The sequence below is a fragment of the Nyctereutes procyonoides genome, unplaced genomic scaffold, assembly GCF_905146905.1.
Source record: "Nyctereutes procyonoides isolate TBG_1078 unplaced genomic scaffold, NYPRO_anot_genome, whole genome shotgun sequence".
Taxonomy (NCBI): Eukaryota; Metazoa; Chordata; class Mammalia; order Carnivora; family Canidae; genus Nyctereutes; species Nyctereutes procyonoides.
This window is the reverse complement of record NW_026575042.1, coordinates 14,248,092-14,270,873: the sequence shown is the minus strand read 5'-3', so window position 1 is coordinate 14,270,873 and position 22,782 is coordinate 14,248,092. Positions and strand designations below refer to the sequence as shown.

General features: G+C 40.5%; 1 protein-coding gene across 1 annotated transcript in view; it reads left to right on the top strand.

Annotated features, from left to right (window-relative positions):
- The window catches only part of TGFBR2 (transforming growth factor beta receptor 2), a 90,232-nt gene that overhangs the window by 55,089 nt on the left and 12,361 nt on the right, over positions 1 to 22,782 (top strand). Inside the window, exons 4-5 of the mRNA XM_055321518.1 lie at positions 13,487 to 14,286; positions 16,143 to 16,284. Coding sequence (XP_055177493.1) covers positions 13,487 to 14,286; positions 16,143 to 16,284 — 942 coding nt within the window. The remainder of the gene's footprint in view (positions 1 to 13,486; positions 14,287 to 16,142; positions 16,285 to 22,782) is intronic.

The window sequence follows — 22,782 nt, the reverse complement described above, 5'->3', positions numbered from 1 at the left end:
ACTCTACAATATACACTATCTTAAACTTATTTCCGACTAGGTGATATTGCTTCACTTTTTCAAGAAAGAGAATGTTGCAGCTCATGTAGTCACAGGGAAAATGGGTTCTCTAAAAGCAGCATTATCATCAGACATGATACAAAAAGAAGCCAAGCAAAACTGCAATCAAATCACATACCTAGTGATATTTTAATGCTTCTTTACCAAAACAGGATTTTTTTTCTGGTTGAAAATCTGTGAAATATGTTATTATTGAGAACTATTTTTTGTTTGGATTTATCACAGAATAATACAAACATATTTATTAAATATTTCCTGCCTTAAAGAGCTTGAGAAATACTTAAGAGCCTGACACACATCTCTTGTAAGTCTTCTAAGAACCCAGTGGGGTTGGTCCTGGGTTGTCTTCATTATGCAAATAAGGAAGGAGAAAGAAACAAAGTTGGATCTAAAATCAGATTCCAAAGTTTTTGAAAACCAAGTTATACTGCTTCTAAATATACAGAATGACTTCTGTAATTTTTTCAATCTCAGGATTTACTTTGGTTTTGAGGCTTCCTATTACCTGATGAAATGTTACTAGTTTGAATCTAGAGCTGTCTTTTTTCTTTCCTCCCTGCAAATTGCCAAAAATTCAGCTTTTCAGTGTGCATTGAAAAAGTCATGGAACTGGATCTTAGCTCAATGTGGTGTCTAGAAATACTGCAGTTGGGGGGTGAAGTAGCATGAAGGATACTTTGTCACTTATTCCTGGAAGAATCAAGAGAACTCTGTCTCCAAGAGTGGCAGGAGCTTCGGGTTTTTATTATTTTTTTAAGATTTTATTTATTCATGAGACACACACATACACACACAGAGAGAGAGAGAGAGAGGCAGAGACACAGGCAGAGGGAGAAGCAGGCTCCATGCAGGGAGCCTGATGTGGGACTCGATCCCTGGACTCCAGGATCATGCCCTGGGCTGAAGGCAGGCACTAAACCGCTAAGCCACCCAGGGATCCCACTTCAGGGTTTTAAATGTAGTGACTGCTACAGAATATACTGCTAAATAGTTTAAGGATAGTAAAGGGACCTTAAATCCCAGGCAGCCAAACAGCATGGCAAAGAAAGATGATTCTGGGTTATATTGAGCGACTTGGGATAAAAATCCTCAAATGAGCTGTTTCAACAAAATGTTCTCCGTGCTAGTTTATTTGCAAATAATAGTTCCTTGGCTGAAAATAAGAGTGCATTTAATAACGTGAACTTCTTGTCCTTCCTGATAACCTATATCATAGTTTACAAATAGATTATTTCATTAGAAAAGAAGCCACGTGTCAGTGAATCTGGTTATATAGCGGGTGAGCTAGCACGGGGATACCTGGAGACCGATAGTCACTGAGACCAGGTACTAAAGCTAGACAAAGCTGTAGATTTATAAAAATTATTTATATTGTAACACAGATTCCTCCATTTCATTTCACTATGCTGGTGTTAAGATCTCCAATTCATGTTCAGCAGAGATAGCTATGGTTGGCATCCTGTTCCTGTTTTTAAAAGAAATGCACCTAGGGGCACCTGGGTGGCTCTGTCAGTTAAGCGTTGAACTCTTGATTTCAGCTCGGGTCATAAGATCGAGCCCCGTGTCAGGCTCCACACTTGGTGTGGAGTGTGCTTCAGATTCTCTCTTTGCCCCTACCATTTCCCCTGTTCATTCTCTCTCTCTCTCCCCCAAATAAATACATCTTTAGGGAAAAAAAAAAAAAGAAATGCATCTAACATTTCTGCATTAAGATTTGTTGAAGGTCATTAGTGTATATTCCTTATCAAGGTGTTTAGAGTCCTCATCTACTTTCTCTGGGTCCACTGAACTGATCATATAGTTTTTTCTCCTTTAATTTATTAATATGGTAAACAATAGTGGGTTGTTCTGTTTGTTTTTAGTGCTAAGACATGCCTCTCTGGTAACCTGGTCTTATCTTTGTTTTGTATCCTCTAATGGATTTGATTTGCCATTTAGTTAGAATTAAGTTTTTTAATCGCTGACAGAGTGAGATTATTCTATAATGTTCTTTTCTCATACTCTTCTTGTCTGCTCTGATTGTATTTATTTACATAAGAGGAATTGAGCCATGGTACACTTCTTTCTATTCTCTGAAAGACTGTGTGAAATTGAAATGACCTGTTTCTTGCAAGTTTGGTAGCACTCAACTTCATCTGGGACTGGTATGTGTTTGGGACTTTGGTGGGGAACACTGTTGCTCAAATGTCTTGTGTTACCTTCTCCCCCACTCTTTATTTTAAAAAAATAGGAGTGCCTTGGTGGCTCAGTTCGTTAAGTGTCTGCCTTCAGCTCAAATCATGATGTTAGGATCCCAGGATCGAGCCCCATACTGGGCTCCCTGCTCAGCGGGGGAGTCTGCTTCTCCCTCTCCTTCGGTCCCTTCCCTTGCTTGTGCTTAAGTGCTCCCTCTATCTCTCAAATAAATAAATAAGATCTTTAAAAAAATTTTAAACTCGTAGAAAAGTTGAAAGGATCATCATGCTGTTTACCCTGTACACTCCATCCCTTTCTCAGTATTTACCCCATTTTACTACATTCTGCTACATCCTCATTTCTCTCTATGTGCCTGCATGTGTGTGCACATGTCTGTGTATATTATTGTCAATATTCATATTTTCCCAAAGCTGTGAGGTTGCTGTTGTTTAAATTCAGGAACCAGTCAAGGACTACCTTTTGCATTTGGTTTTTTGCCTCATGTGTGTGTTTCTTGTTTTTCGTGATGTTGACTTTAAACAGACTAGCTCATTTATTTAATTCTGGAATTGTCTGATGGCCCCTGTTTAATGAGATTCTTTTTGTTTATTGAGATATAATTGACATATAACATTATTTTAGTTTCAGGTGTATAGCATAATGATTCATCGTATGTATAGCAATCACCACAATAAGTCTAGTTAACATTTATCTACATGGTTACAAACATTTTTTTCTTGTGATGAGAACTTCAAGATTTACTCTCTTAGCAACTTTCAAATATGCAATACGGTATTTTTAACTAGGGTCACCAGGCTGTACATTACATCCTCCAGACATGTTTTATTACTGGAAGTTTGTACTTTTGACCACCTTCATGCCCTTCTCCCACCTACCCCCACCTCTAGCAACCACCAATCTGTTCTCTGTATCTATGAGTTTAGTTTTGTTTTTCGTTCTTTTAGATCCCACAAATAACTTAGATGATAAAGTATTAGTCTTTCTCTGTCTGACTTATTTCACCTAGCAATACTGCGCTCGTACGTCTATCCATGTTGTCATAAGTGGTAGGACTTCCTTCTTTTTATGGCTTAATAGTATCCTATTATGTCTGTATTTATATATTTTTATGTATACATTGTATTTTCTTGTCCTTTCATCCATCCATGGACACTTAGGTTGTTTCCATGTCTTGGCTATAGTAAATAATGCTGGAATGAACATAGGGGTGCATCTATCTCTTTGGGATAATGATTTCATTTCCTTCAGATTGATTAGATTCAGACTAAATGTTTCTTTAAAGGATCCCACTCATATTTTTTGGTTTTTTTGTGGGAAAATTTGGGGTGGAAGGTTGACAGTCCTGCAAAAATAAAATTCTGAGATGTATATTCAGACATATTAATACCAAAGACACTAATTTGATGGTAAAAGGGTTAAAAAGAGAGAGAGAGAAAATTATGAAATTAGGAAAATTTTTACTCATTCAATTTCTTTAATATTTATGAGATTATTCAAGTTTCATAGCTTTTCTTGGGTCAGTTTTGGTAAGTTACACATAGAGTATATATTTAGAACTTTAGCCATTATCTAAATTTTTACAGTTATTAGCAAAAAGTTTTCATGGTTCTTTGAATCTTTGCTATACCTGTAATTATGCCTCCTTTATGACTTTGCTTTATTGCCTTAGCAATTTCACAGAAGCTTATATATTGCATTAGTCAGTATGCACAACCAATTTGGGGTGTCGTGTCTTTGTTTCCTGTTTCACCAATTTCAACTTTTATCTTTACTATCTCTTTCATTCTACTCTTCTGTGGCTCTCTAGTCTTGTCCTCTTTCTAGTGCTCTTGTTCTCTTCTTTGTCCTCTTTTCTCTGTTGAACCAATCCCATGCTGGCTGAAGGACCCCATAGCTATCAGAAACATCCCTCTTCAGTGAAATTCCACTCCTTTGTGTGTGCCACTACCTACCACGCAAGGTTCCCCCACTTTGCTCTCAGCTCACTTGGTGTACATTTTCCCAGTTACCATTTCTAGGACATGGGAATAAAGAATACGTATCTAGCAGTGTGGCTACAAAAGCTCAAAATAACCCATGCAAAACAGTGTTTGGCATGAAGTAGGTGCTCAATAAATGAGTACTGTGCTTTTTAGCATTATATGAACAGCATGACTTGAGACAGGAAGTTCTCCCTCCCTGCCCCCCAGCCTATCTCTCTTTAGCACAGTTTCCTTCTTTGGATCTCAGCCAGTTGCATATATATCCTGTTGCTTTAGATGGTATTGGTGGGTAAAGGTTAGTGATTAGATTGTCACTGCCATCTTCAAGAATCTCTGGGCTGGCATGTGGTGTTCATTAGTATACCCACACACCAAAGCTTGCAGAAAACAATCATCCCTACCCCTTTCTATTGCTTGGATAAATCAATATCTTGGTAAATTTGTGCCCAAAACTCCTTCATGAAGTAGAGGAATTGCCGAAACAATTTCAAATACTAAAAGTAGGAGTCCATCTCTCAAATTCACCTGTGGTGATTTGGCTTTTATCAATATGCCTGTGGCTTTTTTACTATGTTGGCCTTCACTTACTATCTTTTTTACTGTCTGATTTTTTTTTTTTTTTGAAACTGTGAATTAGAGAGGTTCAATTTTAAGTTCCTTTTAGCAACCAGTGTTGGATTTGGGCATTAAGAAAGGACTTAGAAGAGGCTGGGAAGAGCCTGTCTTCATGGTCATTTGCATGTGTGTACGTGTGTGTGTGTGTGTGTGTGTGTGTGTGTGTGTTTGTTGTACGGCAATTTGTGTATATATGCGTTACTCGGCAACTTGTTTACTTTAAAATCTCTCAAAAGGCATGTATACCATGAAATTTCCCCTTGAGATTTTTTTGCCAGTTTGTATTTTTTTATGGCATACTAACATTTATCTTTGACGTTTGTCTTTAAAAAAAATATTTATCAAGGCTATGGCATTTGCAAATGGTTCCTTATTTGCAACTAGGTCTGGCTTCTGTATGTGGGGCACATTGGGTTGGAGATTTTCATAATTATTAAATAGAACTCTGAGTTCCTTGCTAGGGAGACAGTTTGATGGCATTGAAAGAACAAAGGCTTTGGAGTCACTCACACGGGGAAACAGGCTCCCCTATTTGCCTAGGAGTAATTCATCTTAAGTCTCAATTTCTCTTCCTTCCTCTCTCCTTCCCTCCCTGCCTCTCTTCCTTCTTTCCCTCCAGATTGCAAGAGTGTTTCTTGCAGCATCAGTCGTACCTTGAAAGGACCAATAGTGGTCCATATATGTTGAAACAGAAACTAATTTCTTAATCCCTAAAATGGGGTGAATACTTGAAGGGGTATTATGAATATCAAATGAGATTACATATTTGAAATTCCTGGTGCTCGCTTCGGCAGCACATATACTAAAATTGGAAATTCCTGGTATATAGTGGGTGCACCAAAATAAAATTAGTTTTGTCTCCCCTTTCTTTTCCCCTCAAGAGCATCCAAAATAACATACTTAGTGCAGGAGCAAGGCATGGCTTCCATAATTATTTTTCTGATTTCTCTCTTTCGAAAAAAAATAGTTTCATTCCAAAATAAAATACAAATAGAGAAAAATCACATAAATAAATGTCCTGCTTAGTGAATAATGCTAACATTCTTATAACCTCTTCCCAGGCCTCAAAAATACAACTTTGCCAGACATCCAGGTTCTTGCATGTTCCTCAACTCAACACAAAACCCTCCTTCCCTCCAAAGTTACTACTATTCTTCTTTTATAATGATCACTTTCTGTATTTTCTTAAATGGCTTTATCATCCAAGTTTGCCTCTGTAGACACTAGCTTAGTCCTATTATTATTATTATTATTATTATTACTATTATTATTATTATGTTGGTAATTTGATAAACCTACAGTTTCTGTTAATCACTGTCTTCCCCAATTCCTTCTTTTTTCCTTTATAGCATATCTGTTGAAGAACCCCTTTAACCTGTACTACTTTACAGTCTGGATGTTGCTAATGCATTCATGGTGCAGTTTGCTGGGTTTCTCTGCCTCCTGTATTGTTTGCAAATTGGCAGTTGGATCTGGAGGCTTTATCAGGCTCCATTTAGATCTTTTTGCCAAGTCTATAAGTCAGGTTATGATGTCTGTCTAGCTCTTGTTTTGTAATATTAGTTGGCATGGATGCTTGCTGCCTAGATCCATTTAATAAATTAAGGGTTAAAAAAGGATAATCTATTTCTATCAATTCATTTTCATTTATTAGCTAGAATAATTTAATAAGGAGTTGCTTTCTTCAACTCTTTGATTACCCAGTACTATGGTTCAGATGAAAAAGGCAGGATGCATGCTTGATGTTTCTTTTCATTTTCTAGTTTTCAATATAATGAGCTGACATCCTGTTATCTTCAGCAGTTGATAAATCTGTTTTTTAATCATTCTGATATCATAAGCTTAAGCATACTTAATGTATCCTAGTGTGTTGCTTTTTAAAAAATCTTCATTAAATTTCTACGTGTGGTATCTTGCAAGGCCAGCAAGAGTCTCTTCAAGGTGGCTCCTGGATTCTTTTGTCATGACCTTAGTAGTCTTTGATTACTTTCTGTTATTCGGTATAACAAAATCTTCCAAACTCATTATTTCCAGCCCCAGACCTAGAATTGGCCATCTTGCCAAGAAACTCTGGTTTCTTCTATTGGAAGCATTCTGTTGATGAGGCTCTTTTTTTTTTTCTTCTCAAGTGGGAACCAAGAACCAGAAGCTTTTATAGGAATTGGAGTCCTACTGAAGTTAAATGACTTGCCTCAGATTTCATGGTGATTATGATAGATTCAGGAATAGGATCTCAGATTCCTGATTTCCAATCTAACGCTCCTTCCTTCACCACATCCCAAGTACTCATGCTTACAGTCCCCACATGCTATATGCAAACTACAGAGGAGACGGAGTGTGATATGAAGCAGGCACTTAAACAGGAGAGCTTGGCTTATCCCTGGAATTTGGCCTTTGGAGGAGAGGGGGTCAATTCTGCAGAATTATTCCTAATCAGATTGATTCATCAAATCTATTCTATTCATCCACTCAACAAATTTGACTTGTCTCCTTAGTTGTGTGCCAAGCTGTGAGCATTATGTTGGTGAGCAAAAACCTATCTCTTTAACCACTATAATTCTACTTTGGCTGTGCCAGAGAAAATTGGCAGGAAAATTGATACAAGGTACAGCTTTTATTTTGTTTCCTAAGTAAACTAAGTAAAGGAGAATGTTGTAGAATCCACCGAGGCTCAGTATCCTTCTCTATAAAACAGGGCTATTCACAGAACCTGACTTAGTGGTTGGAGAAATAAAGTGAGATGATGCTTATAAAGTGAATTGCTCAGTGCCTAGTTCAATAAAGCACATTTTATGTTATCTTTATTGTTTTGAGGATTTCAAAGAAGGGCTTCCCAGCATTTTCCATTGCAGCCCTCTCTTTATGCAGGATAGAAGGGACAGAAGGTCTAACAGAATTCAGAGTTGCCCCTGGGGGACAGAACACGTTATGCCAGGAGGATCTGTCATTGGCACCAGCTTGCTCCCTTAGTAACTTCCCAGAGAAACAGCCAAATCTCAAAATCTCTGCTCTAGGAAATCCTGGCAGAGCCTGGAGCTACAGTGCTTTCCCTCTGCCAAGGGTTCTTCACTTACTCTGTGCATGTGCCATGGACTTCTTGGAAGTCTGGTGAACCCTGTGGACCCCTTCTCAAAGGGATGTTTTGAAATGCATGAAATACAATACACGGGATTTCAAAGAAAATTACTGATACTGAAATATAATTAACAGATATTTTTAAAAAATAAACTTGAGATATAGTAATATGTGCTTCTGTAGTCATGCTTTAAATGACAAGATCCAGCATCAGATCTAAGATATTAAAATATCTAAATGATGACTATAAATGATACACCAAGACACCTGCAGCAAATGTAACATGGTATGGAAATATCTGTGGTTTCCATTAGTGACAGCTGCTAATAGGAAATGTTAAATTTTACCTAATGATTGGAGGAAAATAAAAAGATTTAAGTTTTGCCCATTCACATTCAAAGATCTACTGAATTCTACCCATGGAACTCAGGTTAACTTTTGTTCTTACACTATAGAGCTTTACTTTTTATGAATCTTTAGAGAAATTCTATTCTTATCTTTAATCCTCCCCTCCCAGCATTTTACAGGTGTCTCTTGCTATCCAAAAGTAGAGCGTTCCTACGGAGCTTTTTCACAAGAGGCACCTGGGTGGCTCAGTCAGTTAAGCATCTGCCTTCGGCTCAGGTGATCATCTCAGAGCCCTGGGATGGAGCCCTGCATCAAGCCCCACTTTGGGCTCCCTGCTCAATGGGGTGTCTGTTTCTCCCTCTTCCCCTCACGCCACTTGTGCTCTCTCTCACACACAAATAAATAAATAAAGTTTAAATAAGAAGAAACCTTTTGCCAACCTAAATGGTATGAAGCAAAAAAGCAATTACCATTAATTTATTTGGAAACATTTTTGAGCATTCCCAGACACCCCCCGAAATTACCACTTTCAGGCTTTTCTGATACTTTGGGACACATCTTGCTAACAGATGCACAAAATAAATTGAGATAAAGCACAGATGTTCACAGAGTTCAAAGCTATGGCAGCTGGATGCTGAGATGCTGAGTATGGTTGGTTCTCAAGGAAGGAGGTTGGTGGGGTCACTCTTGCTACTGGGATGTGTGTCACCTCTGTAGCAGCTCACTGCAACACAAACAGTGACTGCTGTTTTCTCTTTTTGCCTTCTTTCATGGAACTGAAAGTCCTCTTTGAATTTCTTGCAATTAGCAAAAACAGGTACTAATATAGGTCTTTTATAAAAGCGAGTGGCTTAATAGGAACTTTTAAAAAGTGGAGAATACCGATGTCTGACTCGATGTTACATAACAAGGGAACATGATGTAAATGTCAAATTCTTAAGGACTAGTTACTGGACATCTAAGATACAGTTTATATAAAAATTTCAGTGGTTCGGGAATTATATATTGAGCATCCTATGTTATAGGCCCTAGGTTAAACTCTGACAAACGAGATTTTAAGAGTCTTTCTTCCTCATGTAAGACTTTTTCTTCCTCAGCAGGGAAAAATATATATATATGCAGAGATACTATTCAACTGTGGTTCTTAGTTAGGAACCAAAGAAAATGGTGTGCACACCTAGAATATGCCCTTTGGAATGCATTATCTAAGAATTACCAGGATTACTTAATTGATGGCTGTAAAACCACTTAGCCTATCCCCCAATGAAGGCAACCAGTTTATCAAGTCAAGAAGTTTTATAGTCAATCTCAATCGACTCTCACCAATGTGAAGTGTAGAGACAACATGACATGGGATTAAGAGCAGGATTAATTGTCTTGTCTCCAAACAGACAGTTCATTTCAAATATTAGCTTTGCCGTTGTCTAAATGTATGATCTTGGGAAATCATTTAATCCATACAACCCTTAGCTTTCCTATCTGTGAAATGGGGCTTACCATAATAGTGATACCTACCTCATAGGGTTTTTCTGTCGATTGATACAAATATTATATAAAACCCTTAGCACATAACCAGGCTCATACTAAATATTTGATTTCTGAGTTTTCGTGTAATTGTGGTTTGGCCCAAAGAAATACCTCCTGCTAGTCTCTGAGTAAAGGAGGTGCCAGCTTGTGCTTATACATAAAGCTGTTGGTTTTCTAGTAGCAGCCCAAGGGTTAATATTAGAAGAGGGTGTGGGTGGCTCCTGTTTAGATAAAACCACATCCCAAAGCTCCCTTTTAACCTGGTTTGCTATTGTTAGGGTTTTTCACCACCTCTTTGAAGTTTCAAGATTGACAGATGTTATTCAGTAATTCCCGCCCCACCAAATTTTTACATGTAGGTTTTCAAAAAGAAATCACAGGAAGTTTGAGGGGAAAGTAAAACTTTGGTGTCTGATACTGAACGGGGGATTTCTAGAATCTTCTTCACACATAAATTTCAGGGGATTTCTGTTTTTATGTCTTCTTTAGCCTGAAAAAGAATAGAAGTTAGCAAGGAATTATAAAATTTCATCTATGGCCAGGAATTATAAAATAAAATTATCAGTGATAAGTGAACAGTTCATTTGAACATTTTGCACTCTTTAGCCAATTGAAGACATAGTCAAGTTATTATGCAATTAGTATCTTATTTTCTAGTTGTGTTGTTGCCCCATATGTGAAAGAGAATATTCACATTGGACCAAAGTGAACTCTCCCCAAATTTTGCCAATGCCTTAGAGATTGTGAAACAAATAACATCTATACAAGAGGGGCCAGTTAGTAAATATTTTAGGCTTTCCAGGCCGGATACCATCTCTGCTGCATGAACTTCTTAGTTTCTTTCTTTTTCTAAACAACTCCTTAAAACACAAACATTTGTAGCCTATGGGGCTATACCAAATAGGCCTTGGGGCCATGGTTTGCCAGCCTTGCTATAGAACATGAAAAGGTGTGAGGGTCACTGTCTCATGTGAATCATCATTCATTCGGCTTCTATAACCAACATTTGCTGACTACTGTAGGTACCCTAACCTGAGCCAGCTGCTGGGTATAGCGTCATGATCAATGAGTAGATTTACCCTGTAGAGCTCACTTTCTCTTGAGGGAAAAAAAGCAACATGGGAATCAAACAGATTTATGATTATAAGGCATCTTCTGTGTTAGAGATGAGTGGGTGCTTCAAGCAGACACATTCATGAGATATTTCAAATAATAGAGGCAGAGTTACTGGGAGGGAACGTTGTTTTCTGCTCTGACACCTCTTTCATCCGCCCCCTTAACCTTGTTCTCCAGGCTTGTACTTTGCTGAACATGGGGACAGTCTATACTTGTCCACTTTTCTTTACTTTTTTTCTTTTGTGACTCCACTGCCCTCTGTCATTGCTTTGTCCCATTGTCAATTCCCCCCTAGTCTCACTCCCTGTTCTGTTGCATTCATGCCTCCCAGCGTGAGAAAAAATTTGGGTTTCCAAGAGTCAATTACCCTATTGTTTCCCATTTCCTTTTTTTTTTTTTTTTAATGCACTGATATATCTTTCCCAAAAATAGTGACTATTTTTCCTCTTGGTTGCTGAAATTCAGATGTTTTGGGGTTACTTTTCCAGTTTTTCAGTCATCAAATAAATTTAAAAGCTAAGGTTTTCCATTAGAACATATAGGCAGTAGAAGTTAGCATTTCCACTTAGAACTGACCTTAGGACAGTTAAACCTGAATACCTCCTCAAAATAAAAACCTGAACACCCCAAACTGGCATAATACAAGCTTCATTTCTTACCGTGCTTTTTTAGGCGATGGTATCAAACATAATTTAGGTAATGGGTTCTCTTCGAGAGGTTCTGGTTCTCTCCCTTGCACCTGAACTATATTCTTATCACCGTATTCTCATCCAACACCCACAGTAGCTGAAAACTGCCAAGGGAACAATTATAGTTACTTTCTCCTCTGGCATGATGTCCACTTTCATGTCACCCACCCAACCTTTTCTTTTCCTTTCTATTCCCTTGTGTGGAGATGTTGGTTTGGGAAAATTGCCCTTCCTCAAATAGATCATATATTCGTATTTTTTAACTTAACATTCCTTCTAGCCAGCATTGACTTTTTCCCATCTTCCATTGACCAACTCAAAGATAGTCCTTGCGATGTGGTTCCCTGTTTCTCTAAGCTTTTCTACATTCCACCAATGTGTCGATTGCAATACCCATTCAGCCCCTGCCCTGGATTGCCCTATGTCAGTATGCATCTGTGTATACACCCTAATCCTCTCCTGGGTTATAACCTTTTTGAGGACAGTGCCATACCCGTAGGAGGCACCCAGCAGTGCTGTGTTTAATGAGTGAATCTAACATCCGATCATGAGGACTGCTTGTTGCCTTTGAGGGAAAATGAATGACATATAAAAGGAATAGAATTCTGGCATTCTTGCACAAAGCTCTCATTGAACCGTAACTGCCTTTCACTATCTCCTGCCACTGACTGTTTCCATCCATGTTTTTCTTCCTAAAAGGAAAACTGTTTAACCAGAGCCGGCCAAGGCTAGCACATGAACCAAAGTTTGACATGTAAGACTTTATATACTGTCAGTTAGCTGATTCTAAGGACTCTCCTCCATTACCCCACGGGTCCAAATTAGAAAACTGGCTGCATTTCCTTCTTTTTACCCTTCTTTTTTTGACCCCTCTTTGTAGTAATATCCCCACTGTTGTTAGTAAGATTTCCTGTTCTAGAAAACTGCAAGTCACATGCACATTGAAAAGAGGGATGTTGAGTGTATATAAGGTAACTGACTTCCAAAGAGACCCTTTTGCATAGACTTGTCTCCCCACCACCTATGTTAAGTGCGGCCTGGGTATTGATCAGAAGAAGACAAGCTGGAGTTTAGAAAAGAACAAAGATGATGCTAGAACTATGACAGTCTCTTCATTTTTACTTAATACATCCACACAAGCTTTTTGGAGGCAGGAGCTATATCATTCTTTCTATATTCCCAAAGCCTCCTGTCATGCCTTGGGCTTAGTCAACACTCAGTAAATGCCTTGTCCATTTATCCAACACTTACTGCAGACCTGATGTGTGTGCTTGGCTCTGTTTACGGTAGTGAAGAAAAAAGACATGCATGGAGTTCTCAATCCATTGAGGGTGGCAACATGAAACCCATAACTGGAGTCATAAGGATATGATTCAAAGCGTGCCAAGTTGTCACATATGAAAAATGGAGAGTGTTATGAGAATATATAAAATAAAACATTTCCCCATGGTTTCCTGGATCATCTTTTTTTTTTTTTTTTAAGATTTTATTTATTCATGAGAGACACAGAGAGAGAGGCAGAGGGAGGAGCAGGCTCACTGTGGGGAGCCTGATATGGGACTTGATCCCAGCACCCCGGGATCAAACCTGAACCAAAGGCAGACACTCAACCACTTAGCCACCCAGGCATCCCTCCTGGATCTCCTTTAGAGAGTGACATTTAAGCTGAACTTTGAGAGAAGAATAGGAGATCTTGAATAGGTGGCCAGAGATAGAGAGGTCTGGACAGGTGCATCCATCCCCAGAATAAAGAGTCAAAATTTATTACCCAAAAAACTATACAGATGTTAAAACCTCCAGATGTCTGTGGTGTGGCCCCACTCCCTGACTGAACCCAACTGAACCCAACTTCTCTCCCTCGTTTTGTTTCCACATCAGAATATGCCACCAACAACCCTGACTTGTTGTTAGTCATATTCCAAGTGACAGGCGTCAGCCTCCTGCCGCCCCTGGGAATCGCCATAGCTGTCATTGTCACCTTCTACTGCTACCGCGTTCATCGGCAGCAGAAGCTGAGCCCGTCATGGGAGACCAGCAAGCCACGGAAGCTCATGGAGTTCAGCGAGCACCTGGCCATCATTCTGGAAGACGACCGGTCTGACATCAGCTCTACCTGCGCCAACAACATCAACCACAACACGGAGCTGCTGCCCATTGAGCTGGACACCCTGGTGGGGAAAGGTCGCTTTGCTGAGGTCTATAAGGCCAAGCTGAAGCAGAACACTTCAGAGCAGTTCGAGACAGTGGCAGTCAAGATCTTCCCTTACGAGGAGTATGCCTCCTGGAAGACGGAGAAGGACATCTTCTCAGACATCAATCTGAAGCACGAGAACATACTGCAGTTCCTGACAGCCGAGGAGCGGAAGACGGAGCTGGGAAAGCAGTATTGGCTGATCACAGCCTTCCATGCCAAGGGCAACCTGCAGGAGTACCTCACTCGGCATGTCATCAGCTGGGAGGACCTGCGAAAGCTGGGCAGCTCCCTCGCCCGGGGCATTGCTCACCTGCACAGTGACCACACCCTGTGTGGGAGGCCCAAGATGCCTATTGTGCACAGGGACCTCAAGAGCTCCAATATCCTGGTGAAGAACGACCTGACCTGCTGCCTGTGTGACTTTGGCCTTTCCCTGCGCCTGGACCCAACTCTGTCTGTGGATGACCTGGCCAACAGTGGGCAAGTAAGTTAGACCTTGATCCCTTACTTGTAGGGAGACTATGCTACCCCTCCATCCATCTCTCAATGTCTTTTGTCCTAAACAGCCTTATACTCTGGATACTTGTCTAGGGAATCTAGCTGAAGTCAGGTGTTGACACTCGTCCCGGCATGCCCCACTCTTTTCTGTCAAGGTGCTTTTCTAGTGAAGGCTATTTCTCCTCTTTCTGCCAACCCCACCTAATTCAGGACAGACGTTCTTCTCCTTGAGCCCATCTTCATTTCTTCTCTCTCATTTGCAAATTACTTTTCATTGCTTCCAACACGCTTCATGCTTTGTCTCTCTTTTTCCTCTTGTATGCTTATGCCAGTTGGAGTTTCCCCACTCTATGTAAGTGGCAAAGAGCATGGACTCTGAGGTCACACTTAGGTTGGCCGGTCCTCCACTGGCAAGTTCTAAGGTCTTGCAGTCGGTTACTTCTCTTCTCTACACCTCCACTTTCCTACTCATAAAATGGAGCCCTTCCTACTCTGAACTATTGGTGGCTACCTTGTTTTCTTTTTACGTTTCTAGAAGGCAGCCTCTTTGTAGCCCAAATCCACATCCATTTGGTCACGTCTAGCACAATGCCTTGAATGAGCGAGAGTGACCAATAAATATTGATTGAGTGAGTTGACGGACGGAGTGAATATATAATTCTACAGTTCTTTTGAAGCATCTCGCAAATGAAAATAGAAACCTTTGTTGGGTAAGGAGATATTGGAAGGTCACTAGAAATTACCAAGCCATCCTTTATGAATGATGGTGCCCCATGTTTTCACACACTGAAATGTTGATGTGGATTACAGTGGAGTCTGGAAAGCACCATTGTTTCCTCTAAGCAGGTGAGGATATGTGCTGCTGAAGCATTTGGTTACTGCTCCGTCTGACCTCTTGGGTCTTTGGCTGCACAGCCAATGTCCAGATAAACATATTGAGTGAAATATGAACAGACTAATATGGCAGCATAATGAGTCATGCAGTGACCTCTTAAGAAGAAAAATTTCTCCTGATACATACCATTAAGAAACATTCCTTAGGATAATAATATCAACTCACCTGAGCTTAGCTTCCTTCCTTAGCTTCTCGAAAAGGTAGGACTTCATTGTTACTGAGTCAAGCTATACATGCTACAAAATCAAACATTTAAAAGTGATTCCTTCCCTTTGAAATATCTTTCTCTTTTTTCCTGTGTATACCAGTGTTTTCACATTATCCGTCATTTTCCAAACAAAACTACATAGCATATCCATCAAAATTATAAAATGATCTAGATTTGGTCTTTTACTGTCGAAATACTTCCGTGCAGTTTAGTTTAATAGAGATTTTATGAAATGATACTACATTCTTGGTACACTAGAATGTACCATGGAGTAAACAAAGAAGATTGAGACAGTCCTTAAGTGACTGAAACAAATGGCAATAATTCTTATTTGCCCCACAAATCTTGGTGTTTTGGGAATGAGAAAGTAGTTAATTTGCAAAAGCAAAAATAAAGACCTAAAGTGTCACAGAGGTTGTCTCCCCAGTTATCTGTGAGGATGTTATTGTATAATATGATGACATATATCATGAAGCTAGATAAAGCAGCTCTGGGGTTTGGCATTTCCTTATTTTGGTATACTTTGTTTAAATATTCTAAAGTGTTTTCAGGGAGAAAAAACCTATTTTTAAAAATAATTTCATAAGCTGTACCTTTCTTTGCCAGTCTCATTATTTAAAAGAGCATTGTGCTTTTCAAAGATCATTTGCATGTGTAGAGAACACTTATCAGTTATATTTTTAAAATAAAAATGCAGCTGGAATTAAATGATGGGCCTCTGTGTCTCTTATTGCTTTAGGTGGGAACTGCAAGATACATGGCTCCCGAAGTCCTAGAGTCCAGGATGAATTTGGAGAACGTTGAATCCTTTAAGCAGACTGATGTCTACTCCATGGCCCTGGTACTCTGGGAAATGACATCTCGCTGTAATGCAGTGGGAGGTATGTATGGACTGCCATCATGGTGCAGGGGTTGATGTGTCTTCAAAATGATGTCATGTTGTTTGCTTCCATCATAATTCCAGGGTACCGAAGAGTGAGCCCCACAGTGAGAGCTAGTTGAGATCTGTTAGTATGTACCCATTCCAGAATGATTGGGAATTGCACTAAAAAAGCCTAGATTTTTAAGCTGAAAGCCATGTTTGGAGCATAAAGTTATTTTTTTTCCCTCAAGGATTTGTATTTTTTAATTTATTTAATCATGAAAGACAGAGAGAGAGAGAGAGAGAGAGAGAGAGATCAGCAGAGACACAGGCAGAGGGAGAAGCAGGCTCCATGAAGGGAGCCCAATGTGGTACTCTATCCTGGGTCTCCAGGATCACACCCTGGGCTGAAAGCAGCACTAAACTGCTGAGCCACCGGGGCTGCCCAACATAATGCTTTTTAATCCCCCTTTTGAAGTATAATTGCTTTTCTCTTACATCTTTCCACAGATATTTAAATATCTGGCAGGAGATGAACACTGATAATATTTATAAGAATTAGTTCTATTTATCAAATGGAAAATATTTTTCAGGAAAATGTCTGATTTTTATTGGTTTTTCTATTTTAAGGTTTTTAAGCCTTAAAAATTATAAGGTCCAGGTGGTGGATTTGGCTCAAAACTTATTTTTATGGAGATGACTTTCCTTTGTTGGAGAAAACAAGCAGCATGATTTGATATATACTTGTTTAGCTTTTTAAAAATCTAACAGAGAGGTGATTAAGGAATGCAGTATTCTTCAAGGATGGGAGGGTGGATGCCCCACCCACCTCCTGCTCCCCGGACATGAGAATGGCTCAGGTCTACATTTTTACCCTTTTCTGATTCTTTTCAGTAGTTTCTATAATGGTCTTAGCTCTCACCTTAAAATGTATGCATCTCAACTTGATCCTGGCTAGCTGCTAAATGAAGCCAAGCCAACTCCAATTTTATTTTTAACTCTTTGTTTTGTAATATTTCTAGACTCTCAGAACAGTTACAGAAATAGTATAGGAAGTTCCCATATACTCTGCACCCAGTTTCCCCTACTGTTAACATCTTAGCTAAACCACAGCACAGCTTTTGAAGACAGGTAAACATTGGCATAGTACTCTTAATTCATCTGTAGAAGTTATTCGTTTTTCCAAGTTCCAGTAATGTCCTTTTCTGGAGCAGAGTCCAGTTCAGGATCCAGTATTACAGTTAACATCCATGCCTCCTTAGTGTCCTCCAACTTGTCACAGCTCTTCAGTCTGTGTCTTTTGTCTTTCGTGACCTTGCAACTCATGAAGAAGTTAGACTAGCTATTTCATAGACGGTCTCTCACTTGGGGTTTTTCCAGTATTTCTCATGGTTGAGTTGAGATTGTGTATTTGGGGAAAGAAGAGCATAGAAATGGCTCTGTGCCCTCCTCGGCAGCTCATAGACGGGGGCACAGGATGTTGAGGTTCAGTTAGGTCCTGGTGTCTGCCAGGTTTCAACCCTGTAAAGATACTATTTTTTTCCATTTGTTATTAATACATATCTTATAAGAAGGTGCCTTGACCTGTTTCTAAAGATAATCAACACCTGTTTTGTAAGGATGCTAGACCTGTTTCATGTCACAACTTTACCTACTGTCAGTCACTCTTTCTGACAACAAATACGATTGCCATGTTTGCCTAACAGTGATTTTCTATTTTTTTTTATTCCTTCTACATGTATTAGTAGATCTTCTACTGTAAGGAAGATCTGTCCTTTCTCTTACCACCCCTGGTATTTATTCTTTTTCTTAAGCATTTATACCAGTATGGAGTTGTGACTATGTATTTTATTCTATGAGTGTCCAATATCAGCAATATTTATTCTGTTGCTCAGATTGCCACAGCTTGGTCACTGGAGCACACTACCCAACATTTTACTCATGGTGGATCTGCTTGACACCACGCTGGCTCTGAGTCTTCATCCTGTTAGAACTTTCTTAGCTGACTTTCCAGGATGGGTCCAGGTCACTCTTTTCCACTGGAAACCTTACCATCCCATCACCTATTTGTCTGGGTCCCTGCAAGGGGCTGGCACTTCCTATCTGGCTGTCTTGCCTGAGTTTCCTCCCACACAGCACTTCCAAAACTAACTTGGTTTTTCCTTGCACAGTGAAATTTGTTTAACCAAGTTTCAGCCACTGAGAATAATTTTCTGCTTGAAAGCTTTGACAGTTCCAAAATGAATCCTCAGACCGGTATGAGTTGTGTAAGAGACAATGCTGTTGTCACTGTCAGAATAAATTTACCTAGATTTCAGTATTTTTTCTCTCCTTTCAAACCCGTTATTCTATAAACATGAGCTAGAGATTGTGTCTCTGTCTTTCCCTCTGTCAGCGCAGCCGCCTTATTAAGGCCCAATGTGAGCTCCCTGCTTTCATTGTTATCAATGACTGAAGCCTTTTCCTGTTGATATTTGCTGAGTGGGGAAGAATTCGGGCTAATGGGGGAAGAAGTGAGTTCACCAACTTTTACAAGGTCTAAAAATGGATACAGTATAAACAAGTTTTCCCAAGGAAGGAACAGGATCTCATTTGCTCAGCTAGTCTCCAAAAACCTTTCATAACCTTTAGGATAAGAACAGACGGCTTTTGGGGAACCGGAAGAAGGCCATCCCGGTTCTCATGTTGTTTGATCTTAAGCCCACAGTCCTGTTTCTCCCATCTCTTCTCAGGCTGCAGAAACCCAAGTTATTTATCTGTGCTCACGTTGGTCCAACTGAAAGCATTTCAGTTGATTTACTGTGTGAACTCACATATTAAGCCCTTTTGTTAACCTTCTTTTGAAAGTATTGTTTTTTGGTTTAGGATTTTTTTTTTTTTTTTGAGGGGGGATGTATCTTAAAAACATGAAAGACAGATTCCTAGCCTTGTCTTAGTTTCAGAGACTTTTCTTCTATATTTCAGGAGTCCCGTGGAAATAGCACAAAGCCCACAGGTCAATGCCTTCCCTCCCAGCTGTTGTAGATACGTGGTAGAAGGACAGGTCTTGCCCTCAGGAAGTTTGTAGCCTACTGATAGAGAGACTTTTATTTTTTATTCTTTACTTTTTAAAAATTTACACATGTGGACACATTTCTTAGAAATAAAATGTCTAATAATTCCCTCCAGTTGATATGTTAGGCTTTAATTTTGAAGGGGTAAGAAAGAGGACAGGATATAAAAAAGCTTTCCTTTTAAGCTTAAACCTTTTCTGTAACCTGAAATACAATGTATGTAATTACTGTTTTTCGAGGACAGTCCCATTTCAAAAAGAAATGTGGAATAGGAAGCTTAACTTCGTATGATGTCGATTGTAGATCGAGATTTTATTTTGCCCCACAGGTCAACTAATATTCCATCTGGTTTTATTCTGGGCAGCAAAGCATCTAGCTGAACTGTGGTAGGATACTAACCATCAGGGGACAGTCTTGCAAGGAATAAGACACCCTAGCTTTCCCACCTTTTTAAAAAATACTTTATTTATTTATTCATAAGAAACACAGAGGCAGAGACATAGGCAGAGGGAGAAGCAGGCTCCTTCGGGGAGCCTGATGCGGTACTCGATCCCAGGACCCCAGGATCAGAACCTGAGCCAAAGACCGATGCTCAACTACTGAGCCACCCAGGTACCCCAGCTTTTCTGCCTTTAAGTGACTTGATTCTGTTCTTGTGGTTGAGCCCAGACTCTTCCCTGGACTCTGAACCTCACCCTTGCTCACCTTTTAGGCTCGTCTCCCCAAGTACTGTTGTTCCCCACTGCACGTCTTCTATGAATGTGAATGTCTTTTAGGTCTCAACACTAGGCTTTGTCTCATGCCATTAGCTGGAACTTAAATAGACTTTTAAACAGGCAAGTGTGGTTCAGTTGTGACCAGCACTGCAGGAAGGTAAGGCAAGGGCATGAGAGGCTGAAAGCCCATGTCAACCGAAGGGAGTGAGACAGTAGGATCAGGCAGGGAGGGTTAGGTCAGCTCTGGAAGGAAGGGAAAGACTCAGGAGTGTCATCTTGAGTTACTTTTTTAGATTTTATTTATTTATTCATGAGAGACACACACACACAGAGAGAGAGAGAGAGAGAGAGAGAGAGAGAGAGAGAGAGAGAGACGAGACAGAGATAGAGACACAGGCAGAGGGAGAAGCAGGCTTCAAGCAGGGAGCCTGATGTGGGACTCGATCCCAGGGGTCCGGGATCATGCTCTGAGCCAAAGGCAGGTGCTCCACCGCTGAGCACCCAGGCATCCCCCTCTTGAGTTACTTCTTCATCAGCCTCTCCTCTGTGCAGAGCGGCTGAGGGGGGGGGACAGAGAAAGAGAGGACACTACGCTGGAGAAGTCTCTTACCAGATGAGAAAATGCAAACAGATGATAATAATCCTCTTTGGAAACCAACTGGTACAGCTCCGTTTGCACCAAAGAGCTCAAGAAATGGTCTGTAATCATCGAAATTGGTGGTCAAAAGGGAAAGGTTTCCTAGTGGAAGCAGGTTTGATCATGAACAAAGCCATGAAGGATGAGTAGTGGCAGTTGCTTCAAGTTGCTGCATCCTGTCTACCAAGGACCACTGTGCTGTGATTGGCTGCATTTCACAGATGGAAAAAGTGAAGTGTCAGGAGGTGGGCAAGCTGTGCAGCCAGGAATCAGAGCCTTGCTGTCTGACTCTAGCCTGCTGGCCCCAACCTTCCTAGGACACCGCTGGCCTGACCAGAGAAGGACATCTTCAAGGACAGCTGCCATCACTATTATTATCATTATGGATCAAGCACCCGGTGCTACTTTGTGCATCCTGGCTTTTAATTAGATGCCTTCCTGGAAGTAGCTGGCAAGATAGTCACACACTTGAGGAAATGTTCAGTGATGGTCTTACTCGTGAAAGTCTCCAAGGGTTGATGTGCCTGTCTCCTCTGGGTGCATCTCTGTTAACAGAATCACAGAGCTGTTCATTTCTGAGCATGTTATAGGCTCAGTGCCTTAAAGTTGGAGTTAATTTTCTTGTCCTTTTTTTCTCTGAAGATCTATTTATTCATTCCTTCCTTCCCTCAGATATTTATTGAGTACCAGTTACATGGCAGGCATGTTCAAAATGCTAAGGACACAGCAGTGAAAAATTAAAAAAAACAGTCTCTGTCCTCAAGGGACAAGGATTCTTTGAAGAGCTAATATTCTAGAAAGATAAACAGTGAACAAATAGATACGTGATACAACACTAGGGGTGGAAGGAGGCAGATATGACGATTTTAGAAAGAAAAATAAAGAGTTAGGGACAGAATGTGACAGAGGGCATTATTTCAGACAGTTGGATCATCTGAAAGAATACAAAAGTCAAGAAAACAGGTCTCTCAGAGCTGTTCGAAGAAGAAGGTGATTGGTCTATTACTGTCTTATAAAGAGGAAGGAAAGTCATGAAATCGTCATTCAGCAAAGACAGACGCAGAGACTGGCTCTGTTTTACAAAGAAATCTCTGTCCGGCTTTCGGTTTGTTTGGTGTTCATGCAAGTGTTTGTGGTGTGTGGGAGGCGGATGGAGGCGGGGACCCTTTCAGGGCCCCTGTTGGCGAGCACAGCAGGCACAACATTCACATCATCCCCAGCCAAAACCCCAGCCAAAACAGGCCCACAAGCAAACCGACTTCCAAATCCCTGGCCATTTAGTCCTTTGAATAGAAGCTGACACACAGCAGCCAGCCGAGCAAGCGTTTAACAAGAGGAGAAACATAGCTCCTGAGCAGACTGTCAGCTTGCCACAGCCTTGTACAACAGACAGAAAGTGCACATGCATCAGAAGGAAGGAAAGACAGAGAAAACAACAACAACAAGGAGCAATAAGGGAGAAGGGCTGAAGGGAGACAGGATAAAAGCGCTTTGTTTTCCTGGGTTTCAGGGGAGAATAATCTGAAAGCAGATATAAAATAATCTGAAAGCAGGGGTGCTGCTTTGGGGAAAACTGTCAACAGTGTTGCTGCTCTGTTAAGTTGGAACTGCATCAAAACAACAGCTGTGTTCCAGATGCTGACTTCCAGAGGAACAGCACTGTGTCCCAGAGACTTGCCCTCTACGTGCACAGAACTGGGGTGAGGGGCAGGAGTGGAAGGGAGAGGCAGGCGTGGTTTTTCTTCAGAGTCTTCGGAGAGAAATTAGAAGAAGCTGCAAGGATCTGGGAGCACAGGGTGGCTTCCATTAGTGAGAAGCCTTGGGGGAAAGGCTGGGGAAGGGGAGCTGGAAAGAAGAGCAAGTTGTTCCCAATAAAGAAGTTTCTTAGAAAAGGTATAATTTGAGGTCGTCAGGGAGATAGTGAGGTGTTGGGTCTTGCTGTGTCTGGCAATGGAGACAGCCCAATGGTGGAAAAGAGACTTGGTTTGACTGAGTGATCCTGTTGTATGGGCACTTGGGTTGGGTGCCTCAGAGCCTGGACCAAGAATTGAGCCTAAGTGATTTATTTGAGAAACGATCTCAGGAATTGCCAGTTAGGGATTGGGGAAGTG